The sequence below is a fragment of the Engystomops pustulosus genome, chromosome 10, assembly GCF_040894005.1.
Source record: "Engystomops pustulosus chromosome 10, aEngPut4.maternal, whole genome shotgun sequence".
In the NCBI taxonomy this organism is placed as follows: Eukaryota; Metazoa; Chordata; class Amphibia; order Anura; family Leptodactylidae; genus Engystomops; species Engystomops pustulosus.
In genome coordinates, this window is record NC_092420.1 from 96,357,555 (window position 1) to 96,383,492 (window position 25,938).

At 47.5% G+C, this 25,938-nt stretch overlaps 2 protein-coding genes across 15 annotated transcripts in view; one reads left to right on the forward strand and one right to left on the reverse strand.

Moving 5' to 3' along the window:
* Positions 1-4,028: 4,028 nt before the first annotated feature.
* Positions 4,029-18,566, forward strand: USP1 (ubiquitin specific peptidase 1). Its single transcript, XM_072128979.1, has 9 exons — positions 4,029-4,199; positions 8,857-9,099; positions 10,145-10,271; positions 10,368-10,469; positions 10,611-10,771; positions 11,551-12,197; positions 13,694-13,858; positions 15,991-16,192; positions 17,304-18,566. The coding sequence occupies exons 2-9, from the start codon at positions 8,927-8,929 to the stop codon at positions 18,022-18,024; spliced, it is 2,298 nt and encodes a 765-aa protein (XP_071985080.1). The 5' UTR covers positions 4,029-4,199; positions 8,857-8,926; the 3' UTR covers positions 18,025-18,566.
* Positions 18,567-19,478: 912 nt separating this feature from the next.
* The window catches only part of DOCK7 (dedicator of cytokinesis 7), a 101,297-nt gene continuing 94,837 nt past the window's right edge, over positions 19,479-25,938 (reverse strand). For 9 of the 14 annotated variants that reach the window (XM_072128964.1, XM_072128974.1, XM_072128971.1 and 6 more), the window contains 7 exons: positions 25,457-25,591; positions 22,902-22,991; positions 22,556-22,792; positions 21,872-22,015; positions 21,685-21,791; positions 21,317-21,484; positions 19,479-20,636 (listed from right to left, as the gene is read on the reverse strand). In XM_072128964.1, coding sequence (XP_071985065.1) covers positions 20,594-20,636; positions 21,317-21,484; positions 21,685-21,791; positions 21,872-22,015; positions 22,556-22,792; positions 22,902-22,991; positions 25,457-25,591 — 924 coding nt within the window. In that variant the 3' untranslated portion in view covers positions 19,479-20,593. The remainder of the gene's footprint in view (positions 20,637-21,316; positions 21,485-21,684; positions 21,792-21,871; positions 22,016-22,555; positions 22,793-22,901; positions 22,992-25,456; positions 25,592-25,938) is intronic. The other 5 variants (XM_072128968.1, XM_072128965.1, XM_072128977.1 and 2 more) reach the window with 1 other exon arrangement.

The following is a 25,938-nucleotide window of genomic DNA, read 5'->3' on the forward strand; positions in this document are numbered from 1 at the left end:
TGTCCGTGTATAATGCGCTGTGCGGGGAGTCACTAAGATCGTGCGCCCGATATCCTGCATGTGTCGCTTCCCCGCTCAGGTCCCTGGAGTTCCCCTTCTTCTTCCTGGTACATGTAAGTGCATTGTCCGTGTATAATGCGCTGTGCAGGGAGTCACTAAGATCGTGCACCCGATATCCTGCATGTGTCGCTTCCCCGCTCAGGTCCCTGGAGTTCACCTTCTTCTTCCTGGTGCATGTAAGTGCATTGTCCGTGTATAATGCACTGTGCGGGGAGTCACTAAGATCCTGCACCCGATATCCTGCATGTGTCGCTTCCCCGCTCAGGTCACTGGAGTTCCCCTTCTTCTTCCTGGTACATGTAAGTGCATTGTCCGTGTATAATGCGCTGTGCAGGGAGTCACTAAGATCGTGCACCCGATATCCTGCATGTGTCGCTTCCCCGCTCAGGTCCCTGGAGTTCACCTTCTTCTTCCTGGTGCATGTAAGTGCATTGTCCGTGTATAATGCACTGTGCGGGGAGTCACTAAGATTGTGCACCCGATATCCTGCATGTGTCGCTTCCCCGCTCAGGTCCCTGGAGTTCACCTTCTTTTTCCTGGTGCATGTAAGTGGATTGTCCGTGTATAATGCGCTGTGCGGGGAGTCACTAAGATCGTGCGCCCCGCACAGCACATTATACACGGACAATGCACTTACATGTACCAGGAAGAAGAAGGTGAACTCCGGGGACCTGAGCGGGGAAGTGACACATGCAGGATATCGGGCGCAGGATCTTAGTGACTCCCCGCACAGCGCATTATACACGGACAATGCACTTACATGCACCAGGAAGAAGAAGGTGAACTCCGGGGACCTGAGCGGGGAAGTGACACATGCAGGATATCGGGCGCAGGATCTTAGTGACTCCCTGCACAGCACATTATACACGGACAATGCACTTTCTGTGAACTCCTCCGGAGGGGTAAGTAAATGTGCCCCAATGTGTGTATATGATAACAGAACAGAGGACTTCTTCTATTATCCCTCCTCCTTCTCTGCTCTGAAATCTCTGCTGAATTTCATCTTGCACACCAGACAAACAAGCCGAGGTGTCAGATAATATAATAATCTGCAGGGAGGGGAGGGGGAGGACACAGGATCTGCTCATAGAAGAAAAAAACTAATATAACGAATGTAAAGATAAGAGCTGCTAGAAAAGGAATATCTCATCTCTAATAAACCGTTCACACAGTGATTTAACCCCTTCCCGCAGAGGGCCATTTTCATTTTTTTGTTATTTTTCACTCCCCACCTTCACAAATCTATAACTTTTTAATTTTTCCATGTACAGACCTATGTAATGGCTTGTTTTCTGTGTAACAATTTGCAATTCCAATTGCAGTGAAATTTGTGAAAAAACTTATTTGCACCATTTTCTTGTGGGCTTGGATTTTACGGCTTTCACTGTGCAGCGCAAATGACAGGTCTACTTTATTCTTTGGGTTGGTGCGAGCACGGGGATACCATATTTGTATAGGATTTATAATTTTTCATACATTTAGAATAATTAAAACCTCCTATACATACATTTTTTTTTTATTTTGCCACCTGGCGCCAATAACTTTTTCATACTTTGGTGCACGGAGCTGTGGGTGGTGTCGTTTTTTTGACATTTTCATTGCTTCTATTTTTAGAACTGTATGACCTTTTGATCACTTTTTATTGAATTTTTAATATTTTTCAGTGCTTCATCTTGCACCAGGGCTGGAGGCGTGCCCCCGTCTCTCGCACCCGGGCTGGAGGCGCGCCCCCGTCTCTCGCACCCGGGCTGGAGGCGTGCCCCCGTCTCTCTCACCCGGGCTGGAGGCGTGCCCCGTCTCTCTCACCCGGGCTGGAGGCGTGCCCCCGTCTCTCGCACCCGGGCTGGAGGCGTGCCCCCGTCTCTCGCACCCGGGCTGGAGGCGTGCCCCCGTCTCTCGCACCCGGGCTGGAGGCGTGCCCCCGTCTCTCACACCCGGGCTGGAGGCGTGCCCCGTCTCTCACACCCGGGCTGGAGGCGTGCCCAGTCTCTCACACCCGGGCTGGAGGCGTGCCCCGTCTCTCACACCCGGGCTGGAGGCGTGCCCCGTCTCTCTCACCCGGGCTGGAGGCGTGCCCAGTCTCTCACACCCAGGCTGGAGGCGTGCCCAGTCTCTCACACCCAGGCTGGAGGCGTGCCCCGTCTCTCTCACCCGGGCTGGAGGCGTGCCCCCGTCTCTCACACCCGGGCTGGAGGCGTGCCCCGTCTCTCACACCCGGGCTGGAGGCGTGCCCCGTCTCTCACACCCGGGCTGGAGGCGTGCCCAGTCTCTCACACCCGGGCTGGAGGCGTGCCCCGTCTCTCTCACCCGGGCTGGAGGCGTGCCCAGTCTCTCACACCCGGGCTGGAGGCGTGCCCCGTCTCTCACACCCGGGCTGGAGGCGTGCCCAGTCTCTCACACCCGGGCTGGAGGCGTGCCCCCGTCTCTCACACCCGGGCTGGAGGCGTGCCCCGTCTCTCACACCCGGGCTGGAGGCGTGCCCCCGTCTCGCATGTGGCCTCGCAAGATGCCAACAGGGTCCTAGATACAACATTACACGTTTCAATCTTTTGTGGACTACTGCGGGACTTGTCCTGTCGGCCTCAGGACAATCCCAGGACAGGATCAATCCATTCTTGGCTCCAGCATGGTCTGACATAATCCTTCAGCTCCGCCCGGATTTCCAGTATCTCATTTGCGCAGTCGGATGAGGATGCTGCAATATCCTGGGATGAGGGTCCGGACCCCTCCTATTATGGCGCATTGTGCGTTACTCTCCGCAGCCGCCCCCAGCGAAACCTCCATCGATTTACCAAACTTCAAATCCATAATCTGGGATGCGAGGTCATAGAGGGGTGAAGGGTCATCACCCCCTGTATAATCCAGGAGCAACCGGAATCATCTCCAGGCACAAATAGACTTGGGGTTGTTTTTGTATACCGTGAGTTAGTATACAGACATCTGGGGCACAAGGACCTCTGGGAGGTCCCTTTACTATCCCAAATATCTATGACAGGTTCCTTTTAACCCCTTAGGGTGCGTTCACATGTTCCGCTAGCGTCGCGTTCATAACGCGACGCTAGCGCACAGGGGGGGCGGAGTTTGGGGCGATCACATATGCGTTTCCAAAGAAACGCATGCGATCGGGTTATTAATCGCATGCGTTTCCCGGGAAACGCATATGCGACCGCCCCAAACTCCGCCCCCTGTGCGCTAGCATCGCGTTATGAACGCGACGATAGCGGAACGTGTGAACGCGCCCTTAGGGTGCAGTCTTGGGCCTGACATCTTAGTTAGGCAGGTAAGTCGTGGTTGGTTTTTTGAGACTTTTTTTTTTTTTTAAGTTGCACAAAAGTCTCAAAAGTTTAAGCCTTCTTAAGCCTTAAGTTTAAACTTATGACCAATGAGGCGCGCCACTGAAAAACCCAACATGACCAACTTTGTAAAACAGCAACAAAAGGCGCAAAAACGCTAAAAAATTGCAAAAAATAAAGGGAAAAAAAAACTAAACAAATTTGATAAATCCCTCAGAATGTGATCAAGGGGGCGTTATGTCAAAACGCACTGTGTGAACACGCCTCACAGGTAGCGGGGAGATGAGGGGACCCGATGTTGTTGCCATCAGTCTGGTAATATCTCCAGGTCGCACGGGTCCTGTCATCTCTGCTCAAGAAGAAAATTACTAAGTAATGGAGAAAAAAAGAAAAATCAACTAATTCTGAAATTAATTTACCACAGAAATGAAAAATCCTCAAAAAATTCCCTCACGATGACGTTTACCTCAGCCCTGACTCCTCCCTCTCCCGCCAAATCCCTCCCCAACCGCCAACCGCTTCAAAGCGCAGCGCCCGCCCCCGCAACCAATCACAGAGCCCCAGTGTCACCGAACGTCACTCCATGCCTCAAGCCAGTAGCATCGCAGCGCCGCCACCACGTGACCCCACCCCCTCCAATCCCACGCAGAGATCTGGTTGCCCGTAACAAAAAAAAGTGAAACCTGCGCCCGGAAGTCGGTTTTTACGCAGGGTGTAGATGACGTCATCGCGTCGGGAAAGGCGGGCCCCGGCCTTGGGAGCTCCCGTATCCTAATTTGTGACGATTTTTCCCGCCAGACTGAGTCCAGATGCGCTGAGGCGGCGGACACTCACCCAGGCCGGAAGGTACTTGCTTCTCCGTGATACTTATCGGCCCTGTGGCCGCTGTGTGTGTCCTGGGCCCAGAGCCCCTCGCCGTGCGGTTTTTTTTTTTAAGTGCGCGCAAGTGTGTGAGGGCAATGGCGGCGCGTGCCGTCCTCTCCTGTGGTGTCCCAGCTGTGTAGTAGCTGGGGATCCGCTCCTGTGTCCCAGGATATGTTGTGTCTCAGTTTATTACCTGAGTGTTACCTGTGGAGTACACGTGTGGTGGGACTACAACTCCCAGCATCCCCCTGCTAGAACATGCTGGGTTACACGCCTCATACAGGGAAATCACGTGGACAATCCTCCTGGGAGTCGTCTCCTCTGATATCATCATGTTATAATAAACCCGACTGTCAGATGAGGGACCTGATGGGCGTTGTAGTGACTCTGAGGCTGTATCACACATCAGTGGCTTAGATACACCTGCTTGGGCTCGGTTTACACTTCTGTAAGAGGTTCTGTGATGAACACAACTAGGATGGAAAGTTTTAGATACACCAACCTCCCAAGCCGTATCGCGTATGATGGATTAGATACCCATCTGTACAGTGTATGTCCTGTGTGGCAGCATTAGATACAGTGAGATACAGTATTGCACCTGGTGCCACCCTCTAGTAGACATTGTCACCCCCACATAGCAGCAAATATCACATCTAATAGGATTGTATAAAGTATCACACATGATGGGAATAACATACACCGCTCAGCTGTCAGTGTCACCTGCAAGATTTACATAGTCCTCTATAGAATAGATCACATCACATGCTGACCCCTGACCACTGCTGGCTATGATAGAAAGGTGTCAGGACACAGGACATGGCAGCTCGCTGTGTATGGGGGGTGTAGTCACAGAGGGGTCAGAGCGCCCATGCTGACCCCTGACCACTGCTGGCTATGATAGAAAGGTGTCAGGACACACAGGACATGGCAGCTCGCTGTGTATGGGGGGTGTAGTCACAGAGAGGTCAGAGCGCCCATACTGACCCCTGACCACTGCTGGCTATGATAGAAAGGTGTCAGGACACACAGGACATGGCAGCTCGCTGTGTATGGGAGGTGTAGTCACAGAGAGGTCAGAGCGCCCATGCTGACCCCTGACCACTGCTGGCTATGATAGAAAGGTGTCAGGACACACAGGACATGGCAGCTCGCTGTGTATGGGGGGTGTAGTCACAGAGGGGTCAGAGCACCCATGCTGACCCCTGACCACTGCTGGCTATGATAGAAAGGTGTCAGGACACACAGGACATGGCAGCTCGCTGTGTATGGGGGTGTAGTCACAGAGGGGTCAGAGCGCCCATGCTGACCCCTGACCACTGCTGGCTATGATAGAAAGGTGTCAGGACACACAGGACATGGCAGCTCGCTGTGTATGGGGGGTGTAGTCACAGAGGGGTCAGAGCGCCCATGCTGACCCCTGACCACTGCTGGCTATGATAGAAAGGTGTCAGGACACACAGGACATGGCAGCTCGCTGTGTATGGGGGGTGTAGTCACAGAGGGGTCAGAGCACCCATGCTGACCCCTGACCACTGCTGGCTATGATAGAAAGGTGTCAGGACACAGGACATGGCAGCTCGCTGTGTATGGGGGGTGTAGTCACAGAGGGGTCAGAGCGCCCATGCTGACCCCTGACCACTGCTGGCTATGATACGAAGGTTGTCAGGACACACCGGACATGGCAGCCCGCTGTGTATGGGGGGTGTAGACACAGAGGGGTCAGAGCGCCCATGCTGACCCCTGACCACTGCTGGCTATGATAGAAAGGTGTCAGGACACAGGACATGGCAGCTCGCTGTGTATGGGGGGTGTAGTCACAGAGGGGTCAAAGCGCCCATGCTGACCCCTGACCACTGCTGGCTATGATAGAAAGGTGTCAGGACACACAGGACATGGCAGCTCGCAGTGTATGGGGGGTGTAGTCACAGAGGGGTCAGAGCGCCCATGCTGACCCCTGACCACTGCTGGCTATGATAGAAAGGTGTCAGGACACACAGGACATGGCAGCTCCCTGTGTATGGGGGGTGTAGTCACAGAGGGGTCAGAGCACCCATGCTGACCCCTGACCACTGCTGGCTATGATAGAAAGGTGTCAGGACACACAGGACATGGCAGCTCCCTGTGTATGGGGGGTGTAGTCACAGAGGGGTCAGAGCGCCCATGCTGACCCCTGACCACTGCTGGCTATGATAGAAAGGTGTCAGGACACACAGGACATGGCAGCTCGCTGTGTATGGGGGGTGTAGTCACAGAGGGGTCAGAGCGCCCATGCTGACCCCTGAGCACTGCTGGCTATGATAGAAAGGTGTCAAGACACAGGACATGGCAGCTCGCTGTGTATGGGGGGTGTAGTCACAGAGAGGTCAGAGCGCCCATGCTGACCCCTGACCACTGCTGGCTATGATAGAAAGGTGTCAGGACACACAGGACATGGCAGCTCGCTGTGTATGGGGGTGTAGTCACAGAGGGGTCAGAGCGCCCATGCTGACCCCTGACCACTGCTGGCTATGATAGAAAGGTGTCAGGACACAGGACATGGCAGGTTGCTGTGTATGGGGGGTGTAGTCACAGAGGGGTCAGACCGCCCATGCTGACCCCTGACCACTGCTGGCTATGATAGAAAGGTGTCAGGACACACAGAACATGGCAGCTCGCTGTGTATGGGGGGTGTAGTCACAGAGGGGTCAGAGCACCCATGCTGACCCCCGATCACTGCTGGCTATGATAGAAAGGTGTCAGGACACACAGGACATGGCAGCTCGCTGTGTATGGGGGTGTAGTCACAGAGGGGTCAGAGCGCCCATGCTGACCCCTGACCACTGCTGGCTATGATAGAAAGGTGTCAGGACACACAGGACATGGCAGCTCGCTGTGTATGGGGGGTGTAGTCACAGAGGGTTCAGAGCGCCCATGCTGACCCCTGACCACTGCTGGCTATGACAGAAAGGTGTCAGGTCACACAGGACATGGCAGCTCGCTGTGTATGGGGGGTGTAGTCACAGAGGGGTCAGAGCGCCCATGCTGACCCCTGACCACTGCTGGCTATGACAGAAAGGTGTCAGGACACACAGGACATGGCAGCTCGCTGTGTATGGGGGGGTGTAGTCACAGAGGGGTCATCGCCCATGCTGACCCCTGACCACTGCTGGCTAAGATAGAAAGGTGTCAGGACACACAGGACATGGCAGCTCGCTGTGTATGGGGGGTGTAGACACAGAGGGGTCAGAGCGCCCATGCTGACCCCTGACCACTGCTGGCTATGATAGAAAGGTGTCAGGACACACAGGACATGGCAGGTCGCTGTGTATGGGGGGTGTAGTCACAGAGGGGTCAGAGCACCCATGCTGACCCCTGACGGCTATGACATTAGTTGCCTTGTTATGGCTGGGTTCATGTGTTTATGCTATATGCTTAGTGTATATGTCGGGAAAGCTCCAGGTGTATATACGCTGAGCATAACCATAGACTTATATTGTCAGACAGAGGAGTGGTTTTATTTTCATTCTATTATATGATGTTTACTGTAAAATAAAGATGTTGCAAGCTACGTCCTTCCATCCTGCTTTACACTTCTAAGCGACGTATACGCTCAGCGGAGGCAATAGAAGCTTATGGGGAATGGATGCAACACATTGGGTGGATACGGTCACCGCATTGAGGGGAAATGAGGTATCACCAGGCGATGTATATAAATATACAGTTGGATATGTCTGGGCCGTACGTTGACATGTCAGGAATCCGCCTCGAGTGTCCTTACAATGGATGGCAAAAACCAGGTGTGAACCCATCCTAAGCCGGATCACTTCACCCAGTCTAAGCCGGCTCTTCCTGTGCTCATTTGCTGTCGTTATACTTGGGGTGGGATACACATCAGCTGCAATCCTAGTCACTCTATTCAGTAACCTGTCAATTACAGTGAACCAAAGCAGGAGAGAGTATGGGGACAAGTGATGCACCTATTATGTCATGTCCTGTGTAGCTGCAGCTCTAGTTGGGGGATGATTTATACCTTGTGCACACAATAGGTAATATTTATCCTTACAGTGGTTCGTTTCATTACCGGCTGCTTTTACTGTTGATTTCTATACGAATTGATCAAAACATATACCTGACGTGCTTATTCACACAAATACACAGTGACCTGACAATACACAGTCCGTATGACTCTATACAGGTTCTGCTGTGTGCATGCTCAGGCTTCTTTTATAATGGTTGTATACGCAAATGATCTTAAACTGTTAATCATTGTAGGTGACCCTCTGTTGGTGCCGATCCTGGGTCTTCCATAGCAGCTGGATCTGGTGGAGACCAAAACAGGAGAGAGTATGGGGACAAGTGATGCACCTATTATGTCATGTCCTGTGTAGCTGCAGCTCTAGTTGGGGGATGATTTATACCTTGTGCACACAATAGGTAATATTTATCCTTACTGTGGTTCGTTTCATTACCGGCTGCTTTTACTGTTGATTTCTATACGAATTGATCAAAACATATACCTGACGTGCTTATTCACACAAATACAGAGTGACCTGACAATACACAGTCCGTATGACTCTATACAGGTTCTGCTGTGTGCATGCTCAGGCTTCTTTTATAATGGTTGTATACGCAAATGATCTTAAATTGTTAATCATTGTAGGTGACCCTCTGTTGGTGCCGATCCTGGGTCTTCCATAGCAGCTGGATCTGGTGGAGACCAAAACAGGAGAATGCCGGGAATTACACATTGTGAAAGTCAGACCGTGCTGGCCAAAGCCAGTCCCAGCAAAAAGAACCGCCTGTCCCTGCGCTTCTTCCAGAAAAAGGAAACGAAAAGAGCCTTGGACTTTGCCGAAAAGCCACAAACCGAAGAGCAAAGTGTGGAGGAGAAGGAGCCAGAGGCGTAAGTTGTATAATAGATTTTATCCAATTTTTCATATATTTGCAAAATACCACAGTGTCTGTGACGGCGCTGTTCTGGCTGCTAAACTACCAGTTTGCTACCCATTATCTGTTTGATTTTTGCACCTGTCAGCATAAAGTTAGCTAATATACCACTAAGAGTACATTGTAAAGCAACTGAACACCTTCAATATCATGTTTCTTCCATGACCCTGGGTGGTGGCATCATCCAGAAAATCAACTTTGAAGTGAGATGTAAATTGGTTGTATAAAGTCAAGGAGGTGGAGAGTTTAACACTGAAGTCCAGCTCTCTCTTCCTCAGAAAGCCCCCTTCACTGTACTTGATGATCCTGCATCCAGAGACATCACTAACTAGATCTACTGAAGTCTGACGCTCAATGTCAATCACCGAGGAGGCGGCGTTCTTAGGCAGTGACAGTCTGACTTCCATGTTAAACTCTCCGCCTGCTTGACTTTATACAACCAATTTAAAACTCACTTCAAATTTGATTTTCTGGGTGATGGAACCACGCTGGGCCATGAAAGAAACATGTTCTGGAAGGTGTAAAGCTGCTAGACAACACACTGGGTTTCTGATAAACTTGTGGTAATCTTATATTTGTTTTTCATGGCCTCCTTCCTTCTAAAAATACCCAGAAGGGCTCTGTGCTGTAGTTTCACAGGCTGTTACACTATGCAGGAGTACTACCCCCCTACCACTGGGAGTTTACAGCAGGCAGAGGGAAGGAGGGGGAACAAGCAGTGTAACAGCCCCTGAAGCATTGAGGTGCTGTAACTCCCCCAGAGCCTTTTTGGTTCATTAGAATAATTTTAAAGTTTGTTTTAGAAGGAAAGAGTCCATTCAGAACAAAGGTAAAAGCATGTGGCATTTGGATGATGTGATGGGAAGAATTTCTGCAGAAAGTATGAAGATAAAATTGTATTGAAATGATAAATTAATGTAAAAGCTAATATATGCTACATATGTGTATATAGATCATGTGAAGTTTTCTCTTTACTTATAACGTGAAGTTTTCCTTTAAAGCTGTGATCAGGTGGTTCCTGCTGCAAACCTATCACCGCCCGCCTGCTGTGTGAAGAAGGAAAGCCTGGTGCCCTTCGTAGGGTTCAGCAATCTTGGCAACACCTGCTACCTTAATAGTATACTTCAGGTACCTATTCCACTTGCCTCTGTGTTATACAAATTCACCTTTATTGTCCTTATTATTGATTATCCCCCCCCCCCACCCCCTTCTTTGTTTCCACAGGTCTTATGCTACTGCCCTGGGTTTAAACATGGCGTAAAGCAACTATGTGATGTCATATCTAAGAAGGAGAAAGAGGACAAAGAACCTGCTGCTGAAATTAAAGTAAAATTATTTTTTTTTTCTTACAGAAATGTATGTGTATATAATATATATTGTATTCATTATTATATTGCATCATCGCCTTTATTACCACGGGTGTTTAATATGTTTTACATGACTGATTTAATCTTCGTGTCTTTACAGGAGGCATCAAAAGAAGACTTTCCTGCAAGTTTTGAGGTCATCTGCAATCTGAGTGCATTGATTCATTCCACTGAACACTTACAAGTTAGCTATCTATTAAATCCGGAAAATTATGACACAGAACTAGCTGCACAGCCCAGGAGACTTCTCAACACACTGAGGTATGAGCTACTGAAAGACTAAGCGTAAGGTTTGAAGGTCCCTGCCCCGGCAAGTACCCTTAATGGAACAGTAGTGTGCATGTGTACCAATCACTGGACGAAAAGCATGGCCTTGCTCTTTGACCAACAAAAGTGAATGGATCAGTGGTCATGGATGCTCATTACTGCCCTATTTACACAAGGTACTTTTTTGGTGTTCACTAGGAGTGATATTAGCAGTAAAGGCCCTTTTTAAGGAAATGGAAATCCAACTTTTTGTTATTTACGGACGTGTTCAGCCTGTGGAAACTGACTTGTATGTCCAGACTTAACACATTGCACAGGATGGGAGTCCTTGCATCATACAAAAAAAAACATGACGCAAGGAATCTCTGTCTGTTGTTTGAACTGCAGCGCCAGTACTATAACTGTTACAGTGCCCGCTCTGTTGTGCATCTTTCAAGCATTATATTTCTGTATTCCTGTGTTCAGTCCGTGAGATTGGATCAGTACACAGGTCTGTCTCCACGGGTGAACACTTTGGTGTGCAGCCGGCCTTATTCTGCGGCCATTAATGTTTGAAGTTTAATTCTCGGGGATAGTGGCACTGCTTTGTCCTTTTGCCAGTTGCTTAGCCACTTGGCGCCATAAAATGAGCATTTGCTGAGATTGAACAGACACTTTTGATTGGTGGAATCGTGATGTAGCAACTTCAGATGAAGTCCCTTGTTAGGTTAAAAAAGGGCTGAAATTGTTTAAGATCTTCACAAAGCTTATATATTTTGTATTCATTTTAACAGAGAGCTAAATCCCATGTATGAAGGATATCTCCAGCACGATGCACAAGAAGTGCTGCAGTGTATTCTGGGAAACATCCAGGAAGCTTGTACGAGCCTGAAAAAGGAGATGAAAAGTTTACATGTGAATGAACCAGCAGCAATACAAGATGCAAGCAAAGAAGCTGGTTGTTGTGAGGCTGGAGTAGCTGACGCCTCTACTAATAGCGAAACGGGGAGTCCTAAAAGCGATAATGGAAAACGAAAAAGTGATAATGAGGTTGGAAATGCAAAGAAGAAAACCAAGCTAACTAAAGAGCCTGCGCCCGAGGAGCAACAAAGAGTCACCAGGTCGAAAAGGAAACCAGTGGAGAAGCAGGAGGATAAAGCCGACAGCCCTAAAGTCAGGGCAGACCCTGCCCCCACCAACCACACCCAGCACAAAAAGTCCAGATTGGGGTTGAACTGGTTAAAATCTAGTAAACAGCCAAGTATTTTATCAAAGTTCCGAAGTTTAGGTAAAACTGACAATTCGTCTAAAAGTTCACCTGCTGGGCACCAAATCCCCAGCATTACACCCGACCCGGATCAATCCAAGAATGAGGAGGAGGTAAAGATAAAGGGGGACATTAAGAAGGAGGAAGACAAAGGGACTACGGCGTTGCAGAAAGGTTGGTAATAATGGGAAATTTGATTGGGTTCAAGTTGCAGGTTAAAACTTGTGACTTTGGGCACATAATCGCTCCGTATGCTGATAGCCTGAACATTGTTATTTAGAGGAGAGGTGCAGATGATGTAAAAGTGCCTGTAAATCTATAATCTACTCCAGAAAGTGGTGGACGTTATAGAGCAACTCTACACCAGCTCAAATCTCTTTAATGCAAATTGAGCTTCCAAGTGCACCATCAGCGTGGCCATAACTGCGGCTGCACGAATGTTCATCTTTTTACATCTCCTTTCTGTTGGAAGTCTTAATCATCGTGTAATGAAGGTGATGATGCTTTGTGAGAAAGGATAAAACTGGTAGCCCAATGCACCAAGGATTTAATTTTCATTAAAAGTTTGTAAAACTAGAAAGGGGCGAGTACACAGCTAATAGTGCCCTACACAATGCTGGTTTACTTGTAGAAGCAATCCTTTGAAGAAGGTCCTTTTAGGGCTTTATGTGAACCTGTCACCTAATTTTTCACAAATACTGCTAGTGGCAGGTTCCGATAGAGCCCTACTAACTGACACCCTTCTTTTATAGCTAAAAATAGTTTCCTTCAGATACCCATAAATAATCTTAATAATTTTACTGGGTATCCAGGGATATCTAGAGCGAGTTTGGCGGGTGAGGCCTTCTCGGGCTGGATCCAGCAGCTCCACCCTATTTTTTTTTTTTCTCAGCATGCAGCAGTAATGACAACCAGAGTGACATCTCGGGTATTTTAGCCTACTGACATTAGCAAACTGTACACCATTCGTATATAAGATCACATGAAATCACAGCAGTCTGCAAGGTGGCTCGGAGGGTAGTAGAAAGCCATGCAGTCTGCTGTGATTTCATGTGATCAGCTATATGCATGGTGTATAGTTTGCTAATGGTAAGGAGGCTAAAATCATGTCACCCTGGTCACATGATCTTCGTGCATGGAAAGGAGCTGCTGGATTCAGCCCGAGGAGACCAACACCCCCTTAACTCGTTTTATATATCCCTGGATATGTGGTAAAATTATTTTTAAAAAATATTATATTTGGATCAATTTGCAGGGCATGTCACAGGGTACACCAAAGGTACTATTTATGTGACCGAACATGGAATCATTAAATTCAACCAGCCTGGTACGGTAATGCTCTAGTAGGTCCTGCGCATGTGGGGATCAAGTTCAGTCCAAGAAACTCATTACGTGCACTGCTGGGATTTCCTGGACCAAGTAATTGCATTTCAGTTCCATCCTGTGGTTCGAGGGTTGGTCTGGGACACCCCTGGGCAGCAGGCTATAGTCCAAGTCAGTGGGGACCTCCCATTATTGGTGCGATCACCAGTAATATGCTATGAAATTAAAGGGAACAGCGTGTCCATGTTGTATCCGTTTATTTTCCATTCCATGTTCATCTTGATTTAGTTTATTTAAGATGAGTGAGACCTTTGTAAGACCTGATGGATTTTCATTCATGATTGTAGAGACAAATGAGTTTGAGCTTGTGGAGAAATTGTTCCAAGGGCAGCTGGTGCTGCGAACCCGATGTCTGGAGTGTGAATGTTTCACTGAGAGGCGGGAAGACTTCCAGGATATCAGCGTCCCTGTGCAGGAAAATGATCCCCCAAAACTAGAAGACTCCTCTGACAGTAAGTGCCACAATGTATAGCACTCCTAGTAATGTAACACGTCAGGACTGAAGTCATTCAGTCCGCTATGGATGCTTTGCACCTATGTCCAATGGTTGATAGGGCTGTAGTTGTCTGGCAGGTTATACAGATTTCATCATTCCTGTACTTTGTCTTGTTGGGTCTGTAGCCTACACACATTTATAGGGGTATTCCCAGGAAGACAAAAGTAACACATTCTCCAATTAGTGTGAGGAGGGTAGAGCTACAAGCTTCAGGTAGATAAGGTCTTTATCTAGGGGAGGGAGGTGCAGCAGAGCTTAGTGTGCGTTATGGCTGTAATAGAGCTGAGAATGTGATGTGTAATATGCATCTCCTGGATCTCATCATCTATGACAGTGGTCCCCAAACTACGGCCCGCGGGCCACATGCGGCCCGCGGACCGTTTTTATCCGGCCCCCGCCGCATCCAGCGCTTGCAGCGCCAGCGGCTCCTGCTGAGGCCCGCGGCAGTCGGGCAGGAGCCTCGGTCCGTCCGGACAGGAAGCTCCTGCCCGTCACTGAATAGTGCTCGACGCGGCCGATGCGGCCGCTCGAGCACTATTATTACAGGTGGAGCGATGTGGCCGGAGGACAACCCCGGCGCACATCGCTCCTTGAACCTGGGTGCGCGGCCGCGTGATGACGTCATCACGCGGCCGCGCACCCCTTCCCGGCCGACAGCAGCCCGAAGATAGAAGACTCGGGAGCCGCTGCCAGAGGTGAGTATAGGATTTTTTTTTTTGACCAGCAGCAAATATATTTTGGCGACCGGGGGGGCCCTGGTATGAAAAAAATAATTAATTATGGGGGCATTAAATAAAATAATTAATGATGGGGGGCAGTATAGGGAATAATTAATGATGGAGGAGCAGTATAGGGAATAATTAATGGGGGGGGGGGAGTATAGGGAATAATTAATGATGGAGGAGCAGTATAGGAAATAATAATGATGGGGGGCAGTATAGGGAATAATTAATGATGTAGGAGCAGTATAGGAAATAATAATGGTGGAGGAGCAGTATAGGGAATAATTAATGATGGAGGAGCAGTATAGGAAATAATAATGATGGAGGGGCAGTATAGGGAATAATTAATGATGGAGGAGCAGTATGGGAAATAATTAATGATGCAGGTGCAGTATAGGGAATAATTAATGATGGAGGGGCAGTATAGGGAATAATTAATGATGGAGGAGCAGCATAGGAAATAATAATGATGGAGGGGCAGTATAGGGAATAATTAATGATGGGGGGCAGTATAGAATATAATTAATGATGGAGGAGCAGTATGGACAATAATTAATGATGTAGGAGCAGTATAGGGAATAATTAATGATGGAGAGGCAGTATAGGGAATAATTAATGATGGAGAGGCAGTATAGGGAATAATTAATGATGGAGGGGCAGTATAGGGAATAATTAATAATGGAGGGGCAACATAGGGAATAATTAATGATGGAGGGGCAGTATAGGAAATGATTAATGATGGAGGGGCAGTATAGGAAATGATTAATGATGGAGGGGCAGTATAGAAAATAATTAATGACGGAGGGGCAACATAGGAAATAATAATGATGGAGGAGCGGTATAGGAAATAATGATGGAGGAGCAGTATGGGAAATAATTAATGACAGAGGAGCAGTATAGGATATGTGCAGTGTACAGAGGAATTTCTTCTTTTTTTTTTATTTTTTAACTTTAGTCCGGCCCTTCAACGGTCTGAGAGGGACCGTGAACGGCCCCCTATGTAAAAAGTTTGGGGACCCCTGATCTATGATCTGTCTCTTCTTTCTATGTGTCAGATACTAGTTAATGTTCAGAAGCTAAATGAAAGTGTATATAACCCTGTACCCTGATAATCTAAGCACATTGTCAGCACACAGCATCTCACAGCACAGAGGGATCATGAAGTGTCTGCTTAGAGTCCCCATTCACACTCTGGAATCTTACACTGACCATCACTGAGTGATGGGAACTAAAACAGCAATAACACTGAGTAACGTTGTAACGTAAGGGGTTAAAATTATCTTTATTGTGTAGACATCACTAGGGGGGTTAAAATTTGAGAATTTTCCTTCATGGTCAAACCCCTTTAATACTCTCCTCCTTCTAGTTTCTCCTGATCCCAGAATGGAAATTAAAACCTTGAAATGGGCAATATCCCAGTTTGCATCGGTCGAGAGAATCGTCGGAGAAGACAAATACTTCTGTGAGAATTGTCACCATTACACCGAAGCTGAGAGAAGTCTCCTGTTCGATAAGATCCCAGAAATCGTCACCATTCATCTCAAGTGCTTTGCTGCAAACAGCTCAGAGTAAGTCTTTGCGTTACTGCACCGTTTTGCATCCTTTCACTCCTCTCCTCTGCTTAAAGGGTTTATCTATTTTTGGACAACCCCTTTTTAGACCAATCTGATAATTCCAACTGCTGCCGCTTGCGGTTTAGCTTATAGGCGAGGACTTCTTTGATGTCAACCCTAAGGCTCGGGAAACATGGGGGAAAAAAGACTGCAAATCACCAGTGAGATTCTGCAAGGTCTTGTATTACAAACCTTGTAATCTGTGCTGTATATGGATAGTGCGCAGTGTAAGTCACTTTGCACTGGGATTTTTGTCCTATCTGGTTGGGATTTATTTAAATCCTGTCCAACTATTTATTTATTGCTGCAGATAAGAGAACAGGGAATGTGCAGCCGGAGACTCTATAGAGATGAGGACGTATCCTGTGGATACTATTAAATACATGATGATTGCAGGTTCCAGACGCCGCTATTTTTGTGGCTCCGACAGACTTGGAGGACATCTACCATCAGATTTACTGATTGCAGATGTCCTAGACTTGCTTCCTTTTTTACTTGCTTGTTATGTCTGCCAGACCATTACCTCTTCCTGGCAGGTATTATGTCTTCCTGCTCCCACCCACCGATCGCAGCAGGGAACGGAGGGGCTGTGTATATATATATAATATATATTATCAGGCAGTAGTCGAGAGGAGCTCCGGTGACATAGGCCCGAGCACCTCCGACTCAATGGAATATTTTTTATAAAGTCTTAAGAGAATCTGTCTGTTCCCAGATGTACGAGAAGCGAGGTCATGCCCTGGCAGACATGTTGAGCAAGCAAGGTTGAATCTGATGGTAGATGGTCCTTAGAGACTGTGCATGTGACAAACTGCACATGTTCTAGCTCCAATCGTGTGTAGGGGAAAGGGGTGAGCACTGATCTGTTGGCCAGGGGCAACATACATGGAGAAAGTGCAGTTGTTATGGAGTCTTCTCTCACATGGGACGTACTGGAAAACTATATAATCATCGTACACGCTGGAAAGATGAATGGTGCTGTGTATAGCTCTGCAAAAAAATTAGCATGACTTGTATAGACTCTTAAAATTTTGCATTTTTAGCTTTCATTTATTTCCCTCTTCAGGTTTGACTGTTATGGGGGACTTTCTAAAGTGAATACTCCCTTGTTAACCCCGCTGCAACTCTCTTTGGAGGAGTGGAGTACTAAGCCATCGAGGGAAATCTATGGTCTCTTTGCTGTGGTAATGCATAGTGGAGTGACCATCAGCAGTGGGCACTACACGGCATATGTCAAGCTAAGCGACCTCAACCTCCAGGTAGACCAGATAACGTCTCCTACTGATCGCCAGAAGTTAATTAAGGCCGAGCCACTGACAGAAGCTGAAGCGCGAACATCAGACGAGAACTATGATAGTGAAGTCACCGTCCGAACTGGGGCAAACTTGTCTGCAAATGGCAAAGTAGCCAAAAAGAATACAGACACAGTGGGGCTCCTTGGTGGACAGAAAAGTAAACCTGACTTTGATCAGCTGCCTAAAACTCCAAAAGCCGAAAAAGTCCAGAGCCCGCTAAATGACGACAAAGGGTTAGCAGTTACCTGCCTCAATGGTGCAGTCCACGGTGACCACGGCCAAAAACTGCAAACTGCTGCAAACTTACTGAATGGCAACAAGTCTACGCTGTCTGCACTGCAAAGCCTGAAAGAGTACGAGGGGAAGTGGCTGCTCTTTGACGATTCAGAGGTAAAAGTGACTGAAGAAAGAGACTTCCTGAACACAATATCCCCGACCACTCAGTCCACGTCCACTCCGTACCTGCTGTTTTATAAGAGGATAGAAGAGTAGACGTGACGTTTCCTGCTTGTATCATATGTAAAGTCTCCCCCGCAGTGTATGTATATATCTGTATCTTTGTATATAATCCAGTCAGCGACCGACAGCCAAGCTGCAGTCTCCTCCAGATTGTAAGTAGCCTCCTCGTATGTATATACTTTATATATAGATCGTGTACAATTGTCATTCCACATAGACACTTATCACATCTCTCAATTTCTCTTTTTCTTTTTAAATAAAGTTTCATATTCTATATACTAAACACAAAACAAAGGTATATTGGTCAAGTAGGTGGTGACCAGGCCATGGCAGCTTTACCCCAACCCTGGGTAATCGAACTCTATGATCAGCAATAATGTACAGGCTTTTTAGTCCTAGTTATAAACTGATGTTGTATCATGTACAGACAGAGATTCAGGAAAACCAGAGCTCAACCATTTCTAAATGTTTAATAGAAGTTTTCTTAAGACTTTTTTTTTGTAAAGTGTTGTCCAATGTTGTGACCATACGCAGGTTTTTGTAATTGGATAAAAGTTTTATAGATTTCTACCTTCCTTCCTGTTTCTCTTCTTTCATTTCTGTATTTTATGCAGCTTCTTGTTGTAAGGGGAATCCCAGGCTCCCCCCTAGCTGTCCTGTAGTGCTGAGCTCTGGGCAGCTGTCCTGTAGTGCTGAGCTCTGGGCAGCTGTCCTGTAGTGCTGAGCTCTGGGCTGCTGTCCTGTAGTGCTGAGCTCTGGGCAGCTGTCCTGTAGTGCTGAGCTCTGGGCAGCTGTCCTGTAGTGCTGAGCTCTGGGCTGCTAAGGAGGGATTATAGTCCCCTCATTCTGCTGATCATGGGGACCAATGAATCTGACCTATCATGTAGATGCTGGATAAATGTACCATGAAAAGCCGTCATAGATCCAGGCACCGCAACAGTCATAATAGTATTTAAAATCATGCCAATGAGACGGGAGGGTTTTGGGTGTGTTACCAGAATATGCTGTAGTTTCAGAGGCTGTTACACTGTTTGCCCCCTCAGTACCTCCCCTCTGCCTGTTATAATCTTACACAGTGAGAGAGGGAAGTGTAACAGGCTGTGAAGCTGCAGCACGGAGGGGCTCCGGCAACATGTCCTCTCTGGCACTCATTAGCATCATTTTAAAAGTTGATTTTAGATCTATGAGAAGTGCCCCAGGTTTGTCATGGTAATTTCCTTTAAATAGCTTTTATTAAAGAGATTTTTCTGAATGTTTGAAGTCAAATTTCCCCTCAGTTTGTGAATTTAGTTTGAAGGCCGTAAGCAGCCCATGAGCTTTACTCTATATGCCGATATACAGTGACGTATCTGTAATCTGCTGCACGCCTGCAGCCAGTGCCAAAGGGATTGGGGATCGTTAGGTGATCGGTGAGGGTCTACTAATAGTTTGATAATTTTTTTTTTTATGCCACCGCGACCAAAGGTATAAAACACAAATTTCACAAGTAAAATATTTCATAGTTTAATGAGTCCAAATAATACAATACAAAATATACAGGGCATATAATCTGAGGAGCAATAAATAGCCACAGTTTATTAACCTGTCAGTGATGACCTGGAAAGCCAAGTACATCGGGGCGCTGCGAGGGAACTTGTGCTGTGTAAGGACAACCTACCTACAGTGGGACCTAACTACCTAAACCGTTGTATGCCCGGCCTCTTCTCCATGACAATGGCTGTGCTAGAGCAGCAGGACTACAACTCCCAATGAGAGCGGAGACTAAGAAAATAGACATGGCTTCTTCAAGGTGCATGAGAAACCGGCTCAGGACTGACCCCTCTGGTTTGGCAATTTGTTTAGGTGTAAGGACAGCCATATTGTATCACAAGACATAACTGTTCCATCCAATGATAATATAACGATGCCACCCCCTGGTCCTAAATGCATAACATCCATTTCTGGAGAGGAGGAAATCCTGAGGAATGAATGGAGAAGGGACCACCCCCATGATGATGTCATCAGTGTCCAGGGGGGGGGGGTGATGGGAAGGAAGCAGATGGAATCTCCGTGTGGATACAAGTAACTCCTTCACCTCCCCATGGATCAGGGAGGAGCTCAGTCTTCAAGAAATGATTACAATCTTATAAACAATGTAAAATCTTTGCAATTTAGTGTCAAAAACATAGAAAGGGTTAAAAGCCGGCAGGTGGCGGCAGAGCAGGAATGTGGGAGCTTCGTACCGACGCGTCTGTCACCTTTTTATGTACCTTATTAAAAATAACTATTCTCAAGTCTGTGGTTTGTGATAACACAAGGAAAAGTGGAGAGTACCTTAAAAAAATGATTAAAATGACAAAGTGGCCGTAATATAAATTACTATAAACTCAATACAAATGAATGCGGCATAAATAGCGTTAAAAAAAATGAATCCACAGGAAATAAAAAGTGAAAATTTGGAATCTAGAGAAACAGAGCGGTTCGGCGGACCAGCACGTAACAGTCTGATGCAGGGATCCCCGGGATTGTGGTCACCGTGCCGCAACGAACAGTATGAGGATCCGTTCTCCCTGGGGCCCCCGTCAGGTATCAGTACCAGAGATGAGTGATCCCTACGCTCCCCTCACAGGTCCATCTTTCTGAGGCTCATCCTGCTGAACGAATCCCTGCAGGGCAAAGAAGACAGGAAGGGGTTACAGCGCTATGTAAATAAAGCAACTATCTCTGCTTGCTGGCAGTAGATAATAACTGTGGCTACTTTCTGAGCCTGGACCAAAGTACATGTGAATAGAAGTGTGAGTAAGACAATGGAAGCGCCTGTACTGGGTGTTACATATATACGGGGCAGAATATGCAAGTAAAGCTTAAAGGGGTTGTCCAAGATAACAAAGTGATGGCTGCTTTCTTCCACCGCCAGAGCCACACCGGTAGGACTGAGCTGTAATACCAGAGACAACCCCTGGGGGGCGTGGAGTTATTTTTGAAGGAAAGCAGCTTGTCCTAATTCCATCATCATCTTGACACAAGAGAAGGGACATTCGGATGGTAAAACCCCCTCAAGGATGGCTGTGATCTGAGAAGTAAGTGGCCATTGCCCCCCTCTGCGGACTTCGATTCTCGGTTTTTCCTTACCTAGATGGAATAGATTAGCTGCTTTGTTCTCCTGCCCCTATATCACATAAAGATGCAGCAGCATGGAGGACACTATACAGCAGAACAGCCAGTGTAGATGTGAATCTAGCACTTTGGTGAGATACAACACTGACTGGAAGCTGCAGCAGAGTCTCTATGTGATATGATTCATAGCTATAGCTGGGGTGTTGATGGCTCAGGGCTTTGTATATACCTGTGACATGTGATGGGAACCACATTCTTGTAAAGCTGCGGGATCTTCCTGTTGATAAGCGGCTGCAGCGCCTCCTTCAGGCGGTGGTAGTTACGCTCCAATTCCCGCTGATATTCCTTCTGATCTGGACCAATGAGACTCTTGTTCTTTCGGAGAGCGTCCTCGCACCTATAGGATAACACAGGAGTGAAGCTGGTGCAATAGGGAATGTAAGGGGGATCTCCGCTTCACTAGATGTCACACTGAGCCTAGTGCATTGTAGGATGTACAGACCAGGGGGTCTATACAGGAGACCCCCCTCCCTCCCCCTGTAATTTGTATTAGATGCTTCATACACCCTCTAATATGATCAGCACTGGGATCTCTACCTTTTCGTGAAGTCTTTGAAGCAGAGGCGCAGCTTGTTGTGATGGCGGAATAGTTTGGGATCGTTGGGAATTTCAGACAAGAAGACCTGAGCGACCTCCAGCGGACCCTGCAAGACAAGCGCAGGTGAGGGGTCCATGTAACCCCCCAAAAACACAACACGATGGGCTGCATATCCAGAGAACCAACCTGATTCACCGTCGTCCCCACTGACCCCTGTAAGACCATCTGCAGCATCTTGGGGTCGGCCGGGTCCTGGTGGGTGGCGAAGGCCAACTCCTGCGTCTTCTTCTGCATGTCCTCAATGGCCACTTCAATAGGGGTCAGGATAATCTGCAGGTGCACAGGGTATAGGTCAGCAGACAGGTTAGCGTTATCTCCCCCCCCCCTCTACACCCAGAGGAGACACGTATCACCAGCATCATAGAGGTTGGTAATATCACATGGATGCGATCAGAAATGGGACGCTGATCCAGGGATTCATCTGCTGCCAGATTTGGGTTGAAAGGGATTTCCCCCCCCCCCCCCCCATGGGATAACTGTATTGTAGGATTATGGATTGGACTTGATGGACTATAAGAGGAGTCATATTTTCCCTGAGACGAGTCAATTTTAGAGGGTAATGTCAGAAGCCTCCATCTTCAGTTCTGTAGCACCTAGAAACATGCTGCTGGTGTCATCTTAAAGATAAGAAGCTCATCTTTTAGACCACATGGTGGTTCTGTAATCACCATGGAAATGGAAGAACAAGCTCCAGTTGTACAGGAAACATAATCGGACTTGCTCGGTGTCACATGACAAAATTTCACTTTAAAGAGGGACTTGTAGGCCATTTTATACCTTTCCTGAGGGGTGACATCTGGTGACACTTACCTCCTCCTTGTGGATGACGTTGATGCGGGTCTTGATGTAGGGGAAGGCGTGGGACGTGGTCAGGATGGTTTTCCTCTTGAATTGCTCGTGTAGTTCTCCGTGCGCCCGTCCGTCCAGGGTGAAGGGGGTGCAGTACATGAAGCGCCGCAGGTTGTAGTTCTTGTCGAAGTAGGTGATCCTGTCCTTCATCTCGTAGGTGTCGAAGTACGGCTCCACGTAGGTGATCTGGATGAACGCCTGGGGGAGAGCGGCAGGTGAGCATAGTCTAGGAAATCTGAATTATTGTACAAGGGGGAGGAGCTACAGCGCTCCCTGCAGTAATACAACCTGGAGTCTAATCCTTTACCTTATTGGGATCCAGTTTACACTTGTCGACTGGATTGGAATCCTTTATGACCTCCACAACGTCCTCCCCAAATCTCTCCCCATAAAATCCCTACAGAAAGAGCAGGAGAGCGGATGAGTCCTCAGCGAGGACACAAAATACGTCATCAATATAACAAATGGAAGTACTGCCTCCCTGTCCTGATATATATGTTATGTAGGCACAGACACTACTGCCTTCCTGTCTTTATATACACACATGATGTAGGCACAGATAGAACTGCCTTCCTGTCTTTATATACACATGATGTAGGCACAGATAGTACTGCCTACTGTCATATAAAACAGCAAGATGTAGAGAGAAACAGTGCTGCCTCCTCCTCATCTCTCTATGTAACCCGTTAGTACAGATAGTGCTTCCTCCTCATCTCTATGTAACCCGTGAGTACAGATAGTGCTTCCTCCTCATCTCTATGTAACCCGTGAGTACAGATAGTGCTTCCTCCTCATCTCTCTCTGTAACCTGTGAGTACAGATAGTGCTTCCTTCTCATCTCTCTATGTAACCCGTGAGTACAGATAGTGCTTCCTCCTCATCTCTCTCTATGTAACCTGTGAGTACAGATAGTGCTTCCTCCTCATCTCTCTATGTAACCCGTGAGTACAGATAGTGCTTCCTCCTCATCTCTCTATGTAACCTGTGAGTACAGATAGTGCTTCCTCCTCATCTCTCTATGTAACCTGTGAGTACAGATAGTGCTTCCTCCTCATCTCTCTATGTAACCTGTGAGTACAGATAGTGCTTCCTCCTCATCTCTCTCTATGTAACCTGTGAGTACAGATAGTGCTTCCTCCTCATCTCTCTCTATGTAACCCGTGAGTACAGATAGTGCTTCCTCCTCATCTCTCTATGTAACCTGTGAGTACAGATAGTGCTTCCTCCTCATCTCTCTATGTAACCCGTGAGTACAGATAGTGCTTCCTCCTCATCTCTCTCTGTAACCTGTGAGTACAGATAGTGCTTCCTCCTCATCTCTACGTAACCTGTGAGTACAGATAGTGCTTCCTCCTCATCTCTCTACGTAACCTGTGAGTACAGATAGTGCTTCCTCCTCATCTCTCTACGTAACCTGTGAGTACAGATAGTGCTTCCTCCTCATCTCTCTATGTAACCCGTGAGTACAGATAGTGCTTCCTCCTCATCTCTCTATGTAACCCGTGAGTACAGATAGTGCTTCCTCCTCATCTCTCTATGTAACCCGTGAGTACAGATAGTGCTTCCTCCTCATCTCTCTATGTAACCCGTGAGTACAGATAGTGCTTCTTCCTCATCTCTCTCTATGTAACCCGTGAGTACAGATAGTGCTTCCTCCTCATCTCTCTATGTAACCCGTGAGTACAGATAGTGCTTCCTCCTCATCTCTCTATGTAACCCGTGAGTACAGATAGTGCTTCCTCCTCATCTCTCTATGTAACCTGTGAGTACAGATAGTGCTTCCTCCTCATCTCTCTATGTAACCCGTGAGTACAGATAGTGCTTCCTCCTCATCTCTCTATGTAACCCGTGAGTACAGATAGTGCTTCTTCCTCATCTCTCTCTATGTAACCCGTGAGTACAGATAGTGCTTCCTCCTCATCTCTCTATGTAACCCGTGAGTACAGATAGTGCTTCCTCCTCATCTCTCTATGTAACCCGTGAGTACAGATAGTGCTGCCTCCTCATCTCTCTATGTAACCCGTGAGTACAGATAGTGCTGCCTCCTCATCTCTCTATGTAACCCGTGAGTACAGATAGTGCTTCCTCCTCATCTCTCTATGTAACCCGTGAGTACAGATAGTGCTTCCTCCTCATCTCTCTATGTAACCCGTGAGTACAGATAGTGCTTCCTCCTCATCTCTCTATGTAACCCGTGAGTACAGATAGTGCTTCCTCCTCATCTCTCTATGTAACCCGTGAGTACAGATAGTGCTTCCTCCTCATCTCTCTATGTAACCCGTGAGTACAGATAGTGCTTCCTCCTCATCTCTCTATGTAACCTGTGAGTACAGATAGTGCTTCCTCCTCATCTCTCTATGTAACCTGTGAGTACAGATAGTGCTTCCTCCTCATCTCTCTATGTAACCTGTGAGTACAGATAGTGCTTCCTCCTCATCTCTCTACGTAACCTGTGAGTACAGATAGTGCTTCCTCCTCATCTCTCTACGTAACCTGTGAGTACAGATAGTGCTTCTTCCTCATCTCTCTCTATGTAACCCGTGAGTACAGATAGTGCTTCCTCCTCATCTCTCTATGTAACCCGTGAGTACAGATAGTGCTTCCTCCTCATCTCTCTATGTAACCCGTGAGTACAGATAGTGCTTCCTCCTCATCTCTCTATGTAACCCGTGAGTACAGATAGTGCTTCCTCCTCATCTCTCTATGTAACCTGTGAGTACAGATAGTGCTTCCTCCTCATCTCTCTATGTAACCTGTGAGTACAGATAGTGCTTCCTCCTCATCTCTCTATGTAACCTGTGAGTACAGATAGTGCTGGTATCTCACATACCACACACAGAGATTTTGTGAAAAGTGTTTTACCTCGAGCCGGTGAGATATTTCCGCTAGTTTGGTTATCGCCGGCTCCTTGTACACAAACTCTTGTTCATCCAAATCTCCAAATCTGGTTCCGTAAAAACCGACACGAAAATACGTCCCAAACATTCTCTTTCCAACCTAAGAAGAAGGGGGAGTGGCTAGATTATCACATGATTACTGACCCCCGAACACTATGACCTCAGACACTCATCCCCAACCAACAAGTATAAACGTCACTGCTCATACTACACATCCCTCCAGAGCTGGAATCAGAATTCTGCTGCCAGTGAATTACTCTGAGCCGCCCTCCATGCAGTACAGCAAAGAGGTGGCAGAATTGTGAGTGCAGCTCTGGATGTGTAACTGTAATATGGTGAAGCCCAGCACACGGGACTCATCAATGCAAATAATCGGCCTCATGTGCCCTCAATAGTGGGTGCAACCCAAACTAATCCATTGCTATCCCCTTTCCGTGGGGTGTGTAT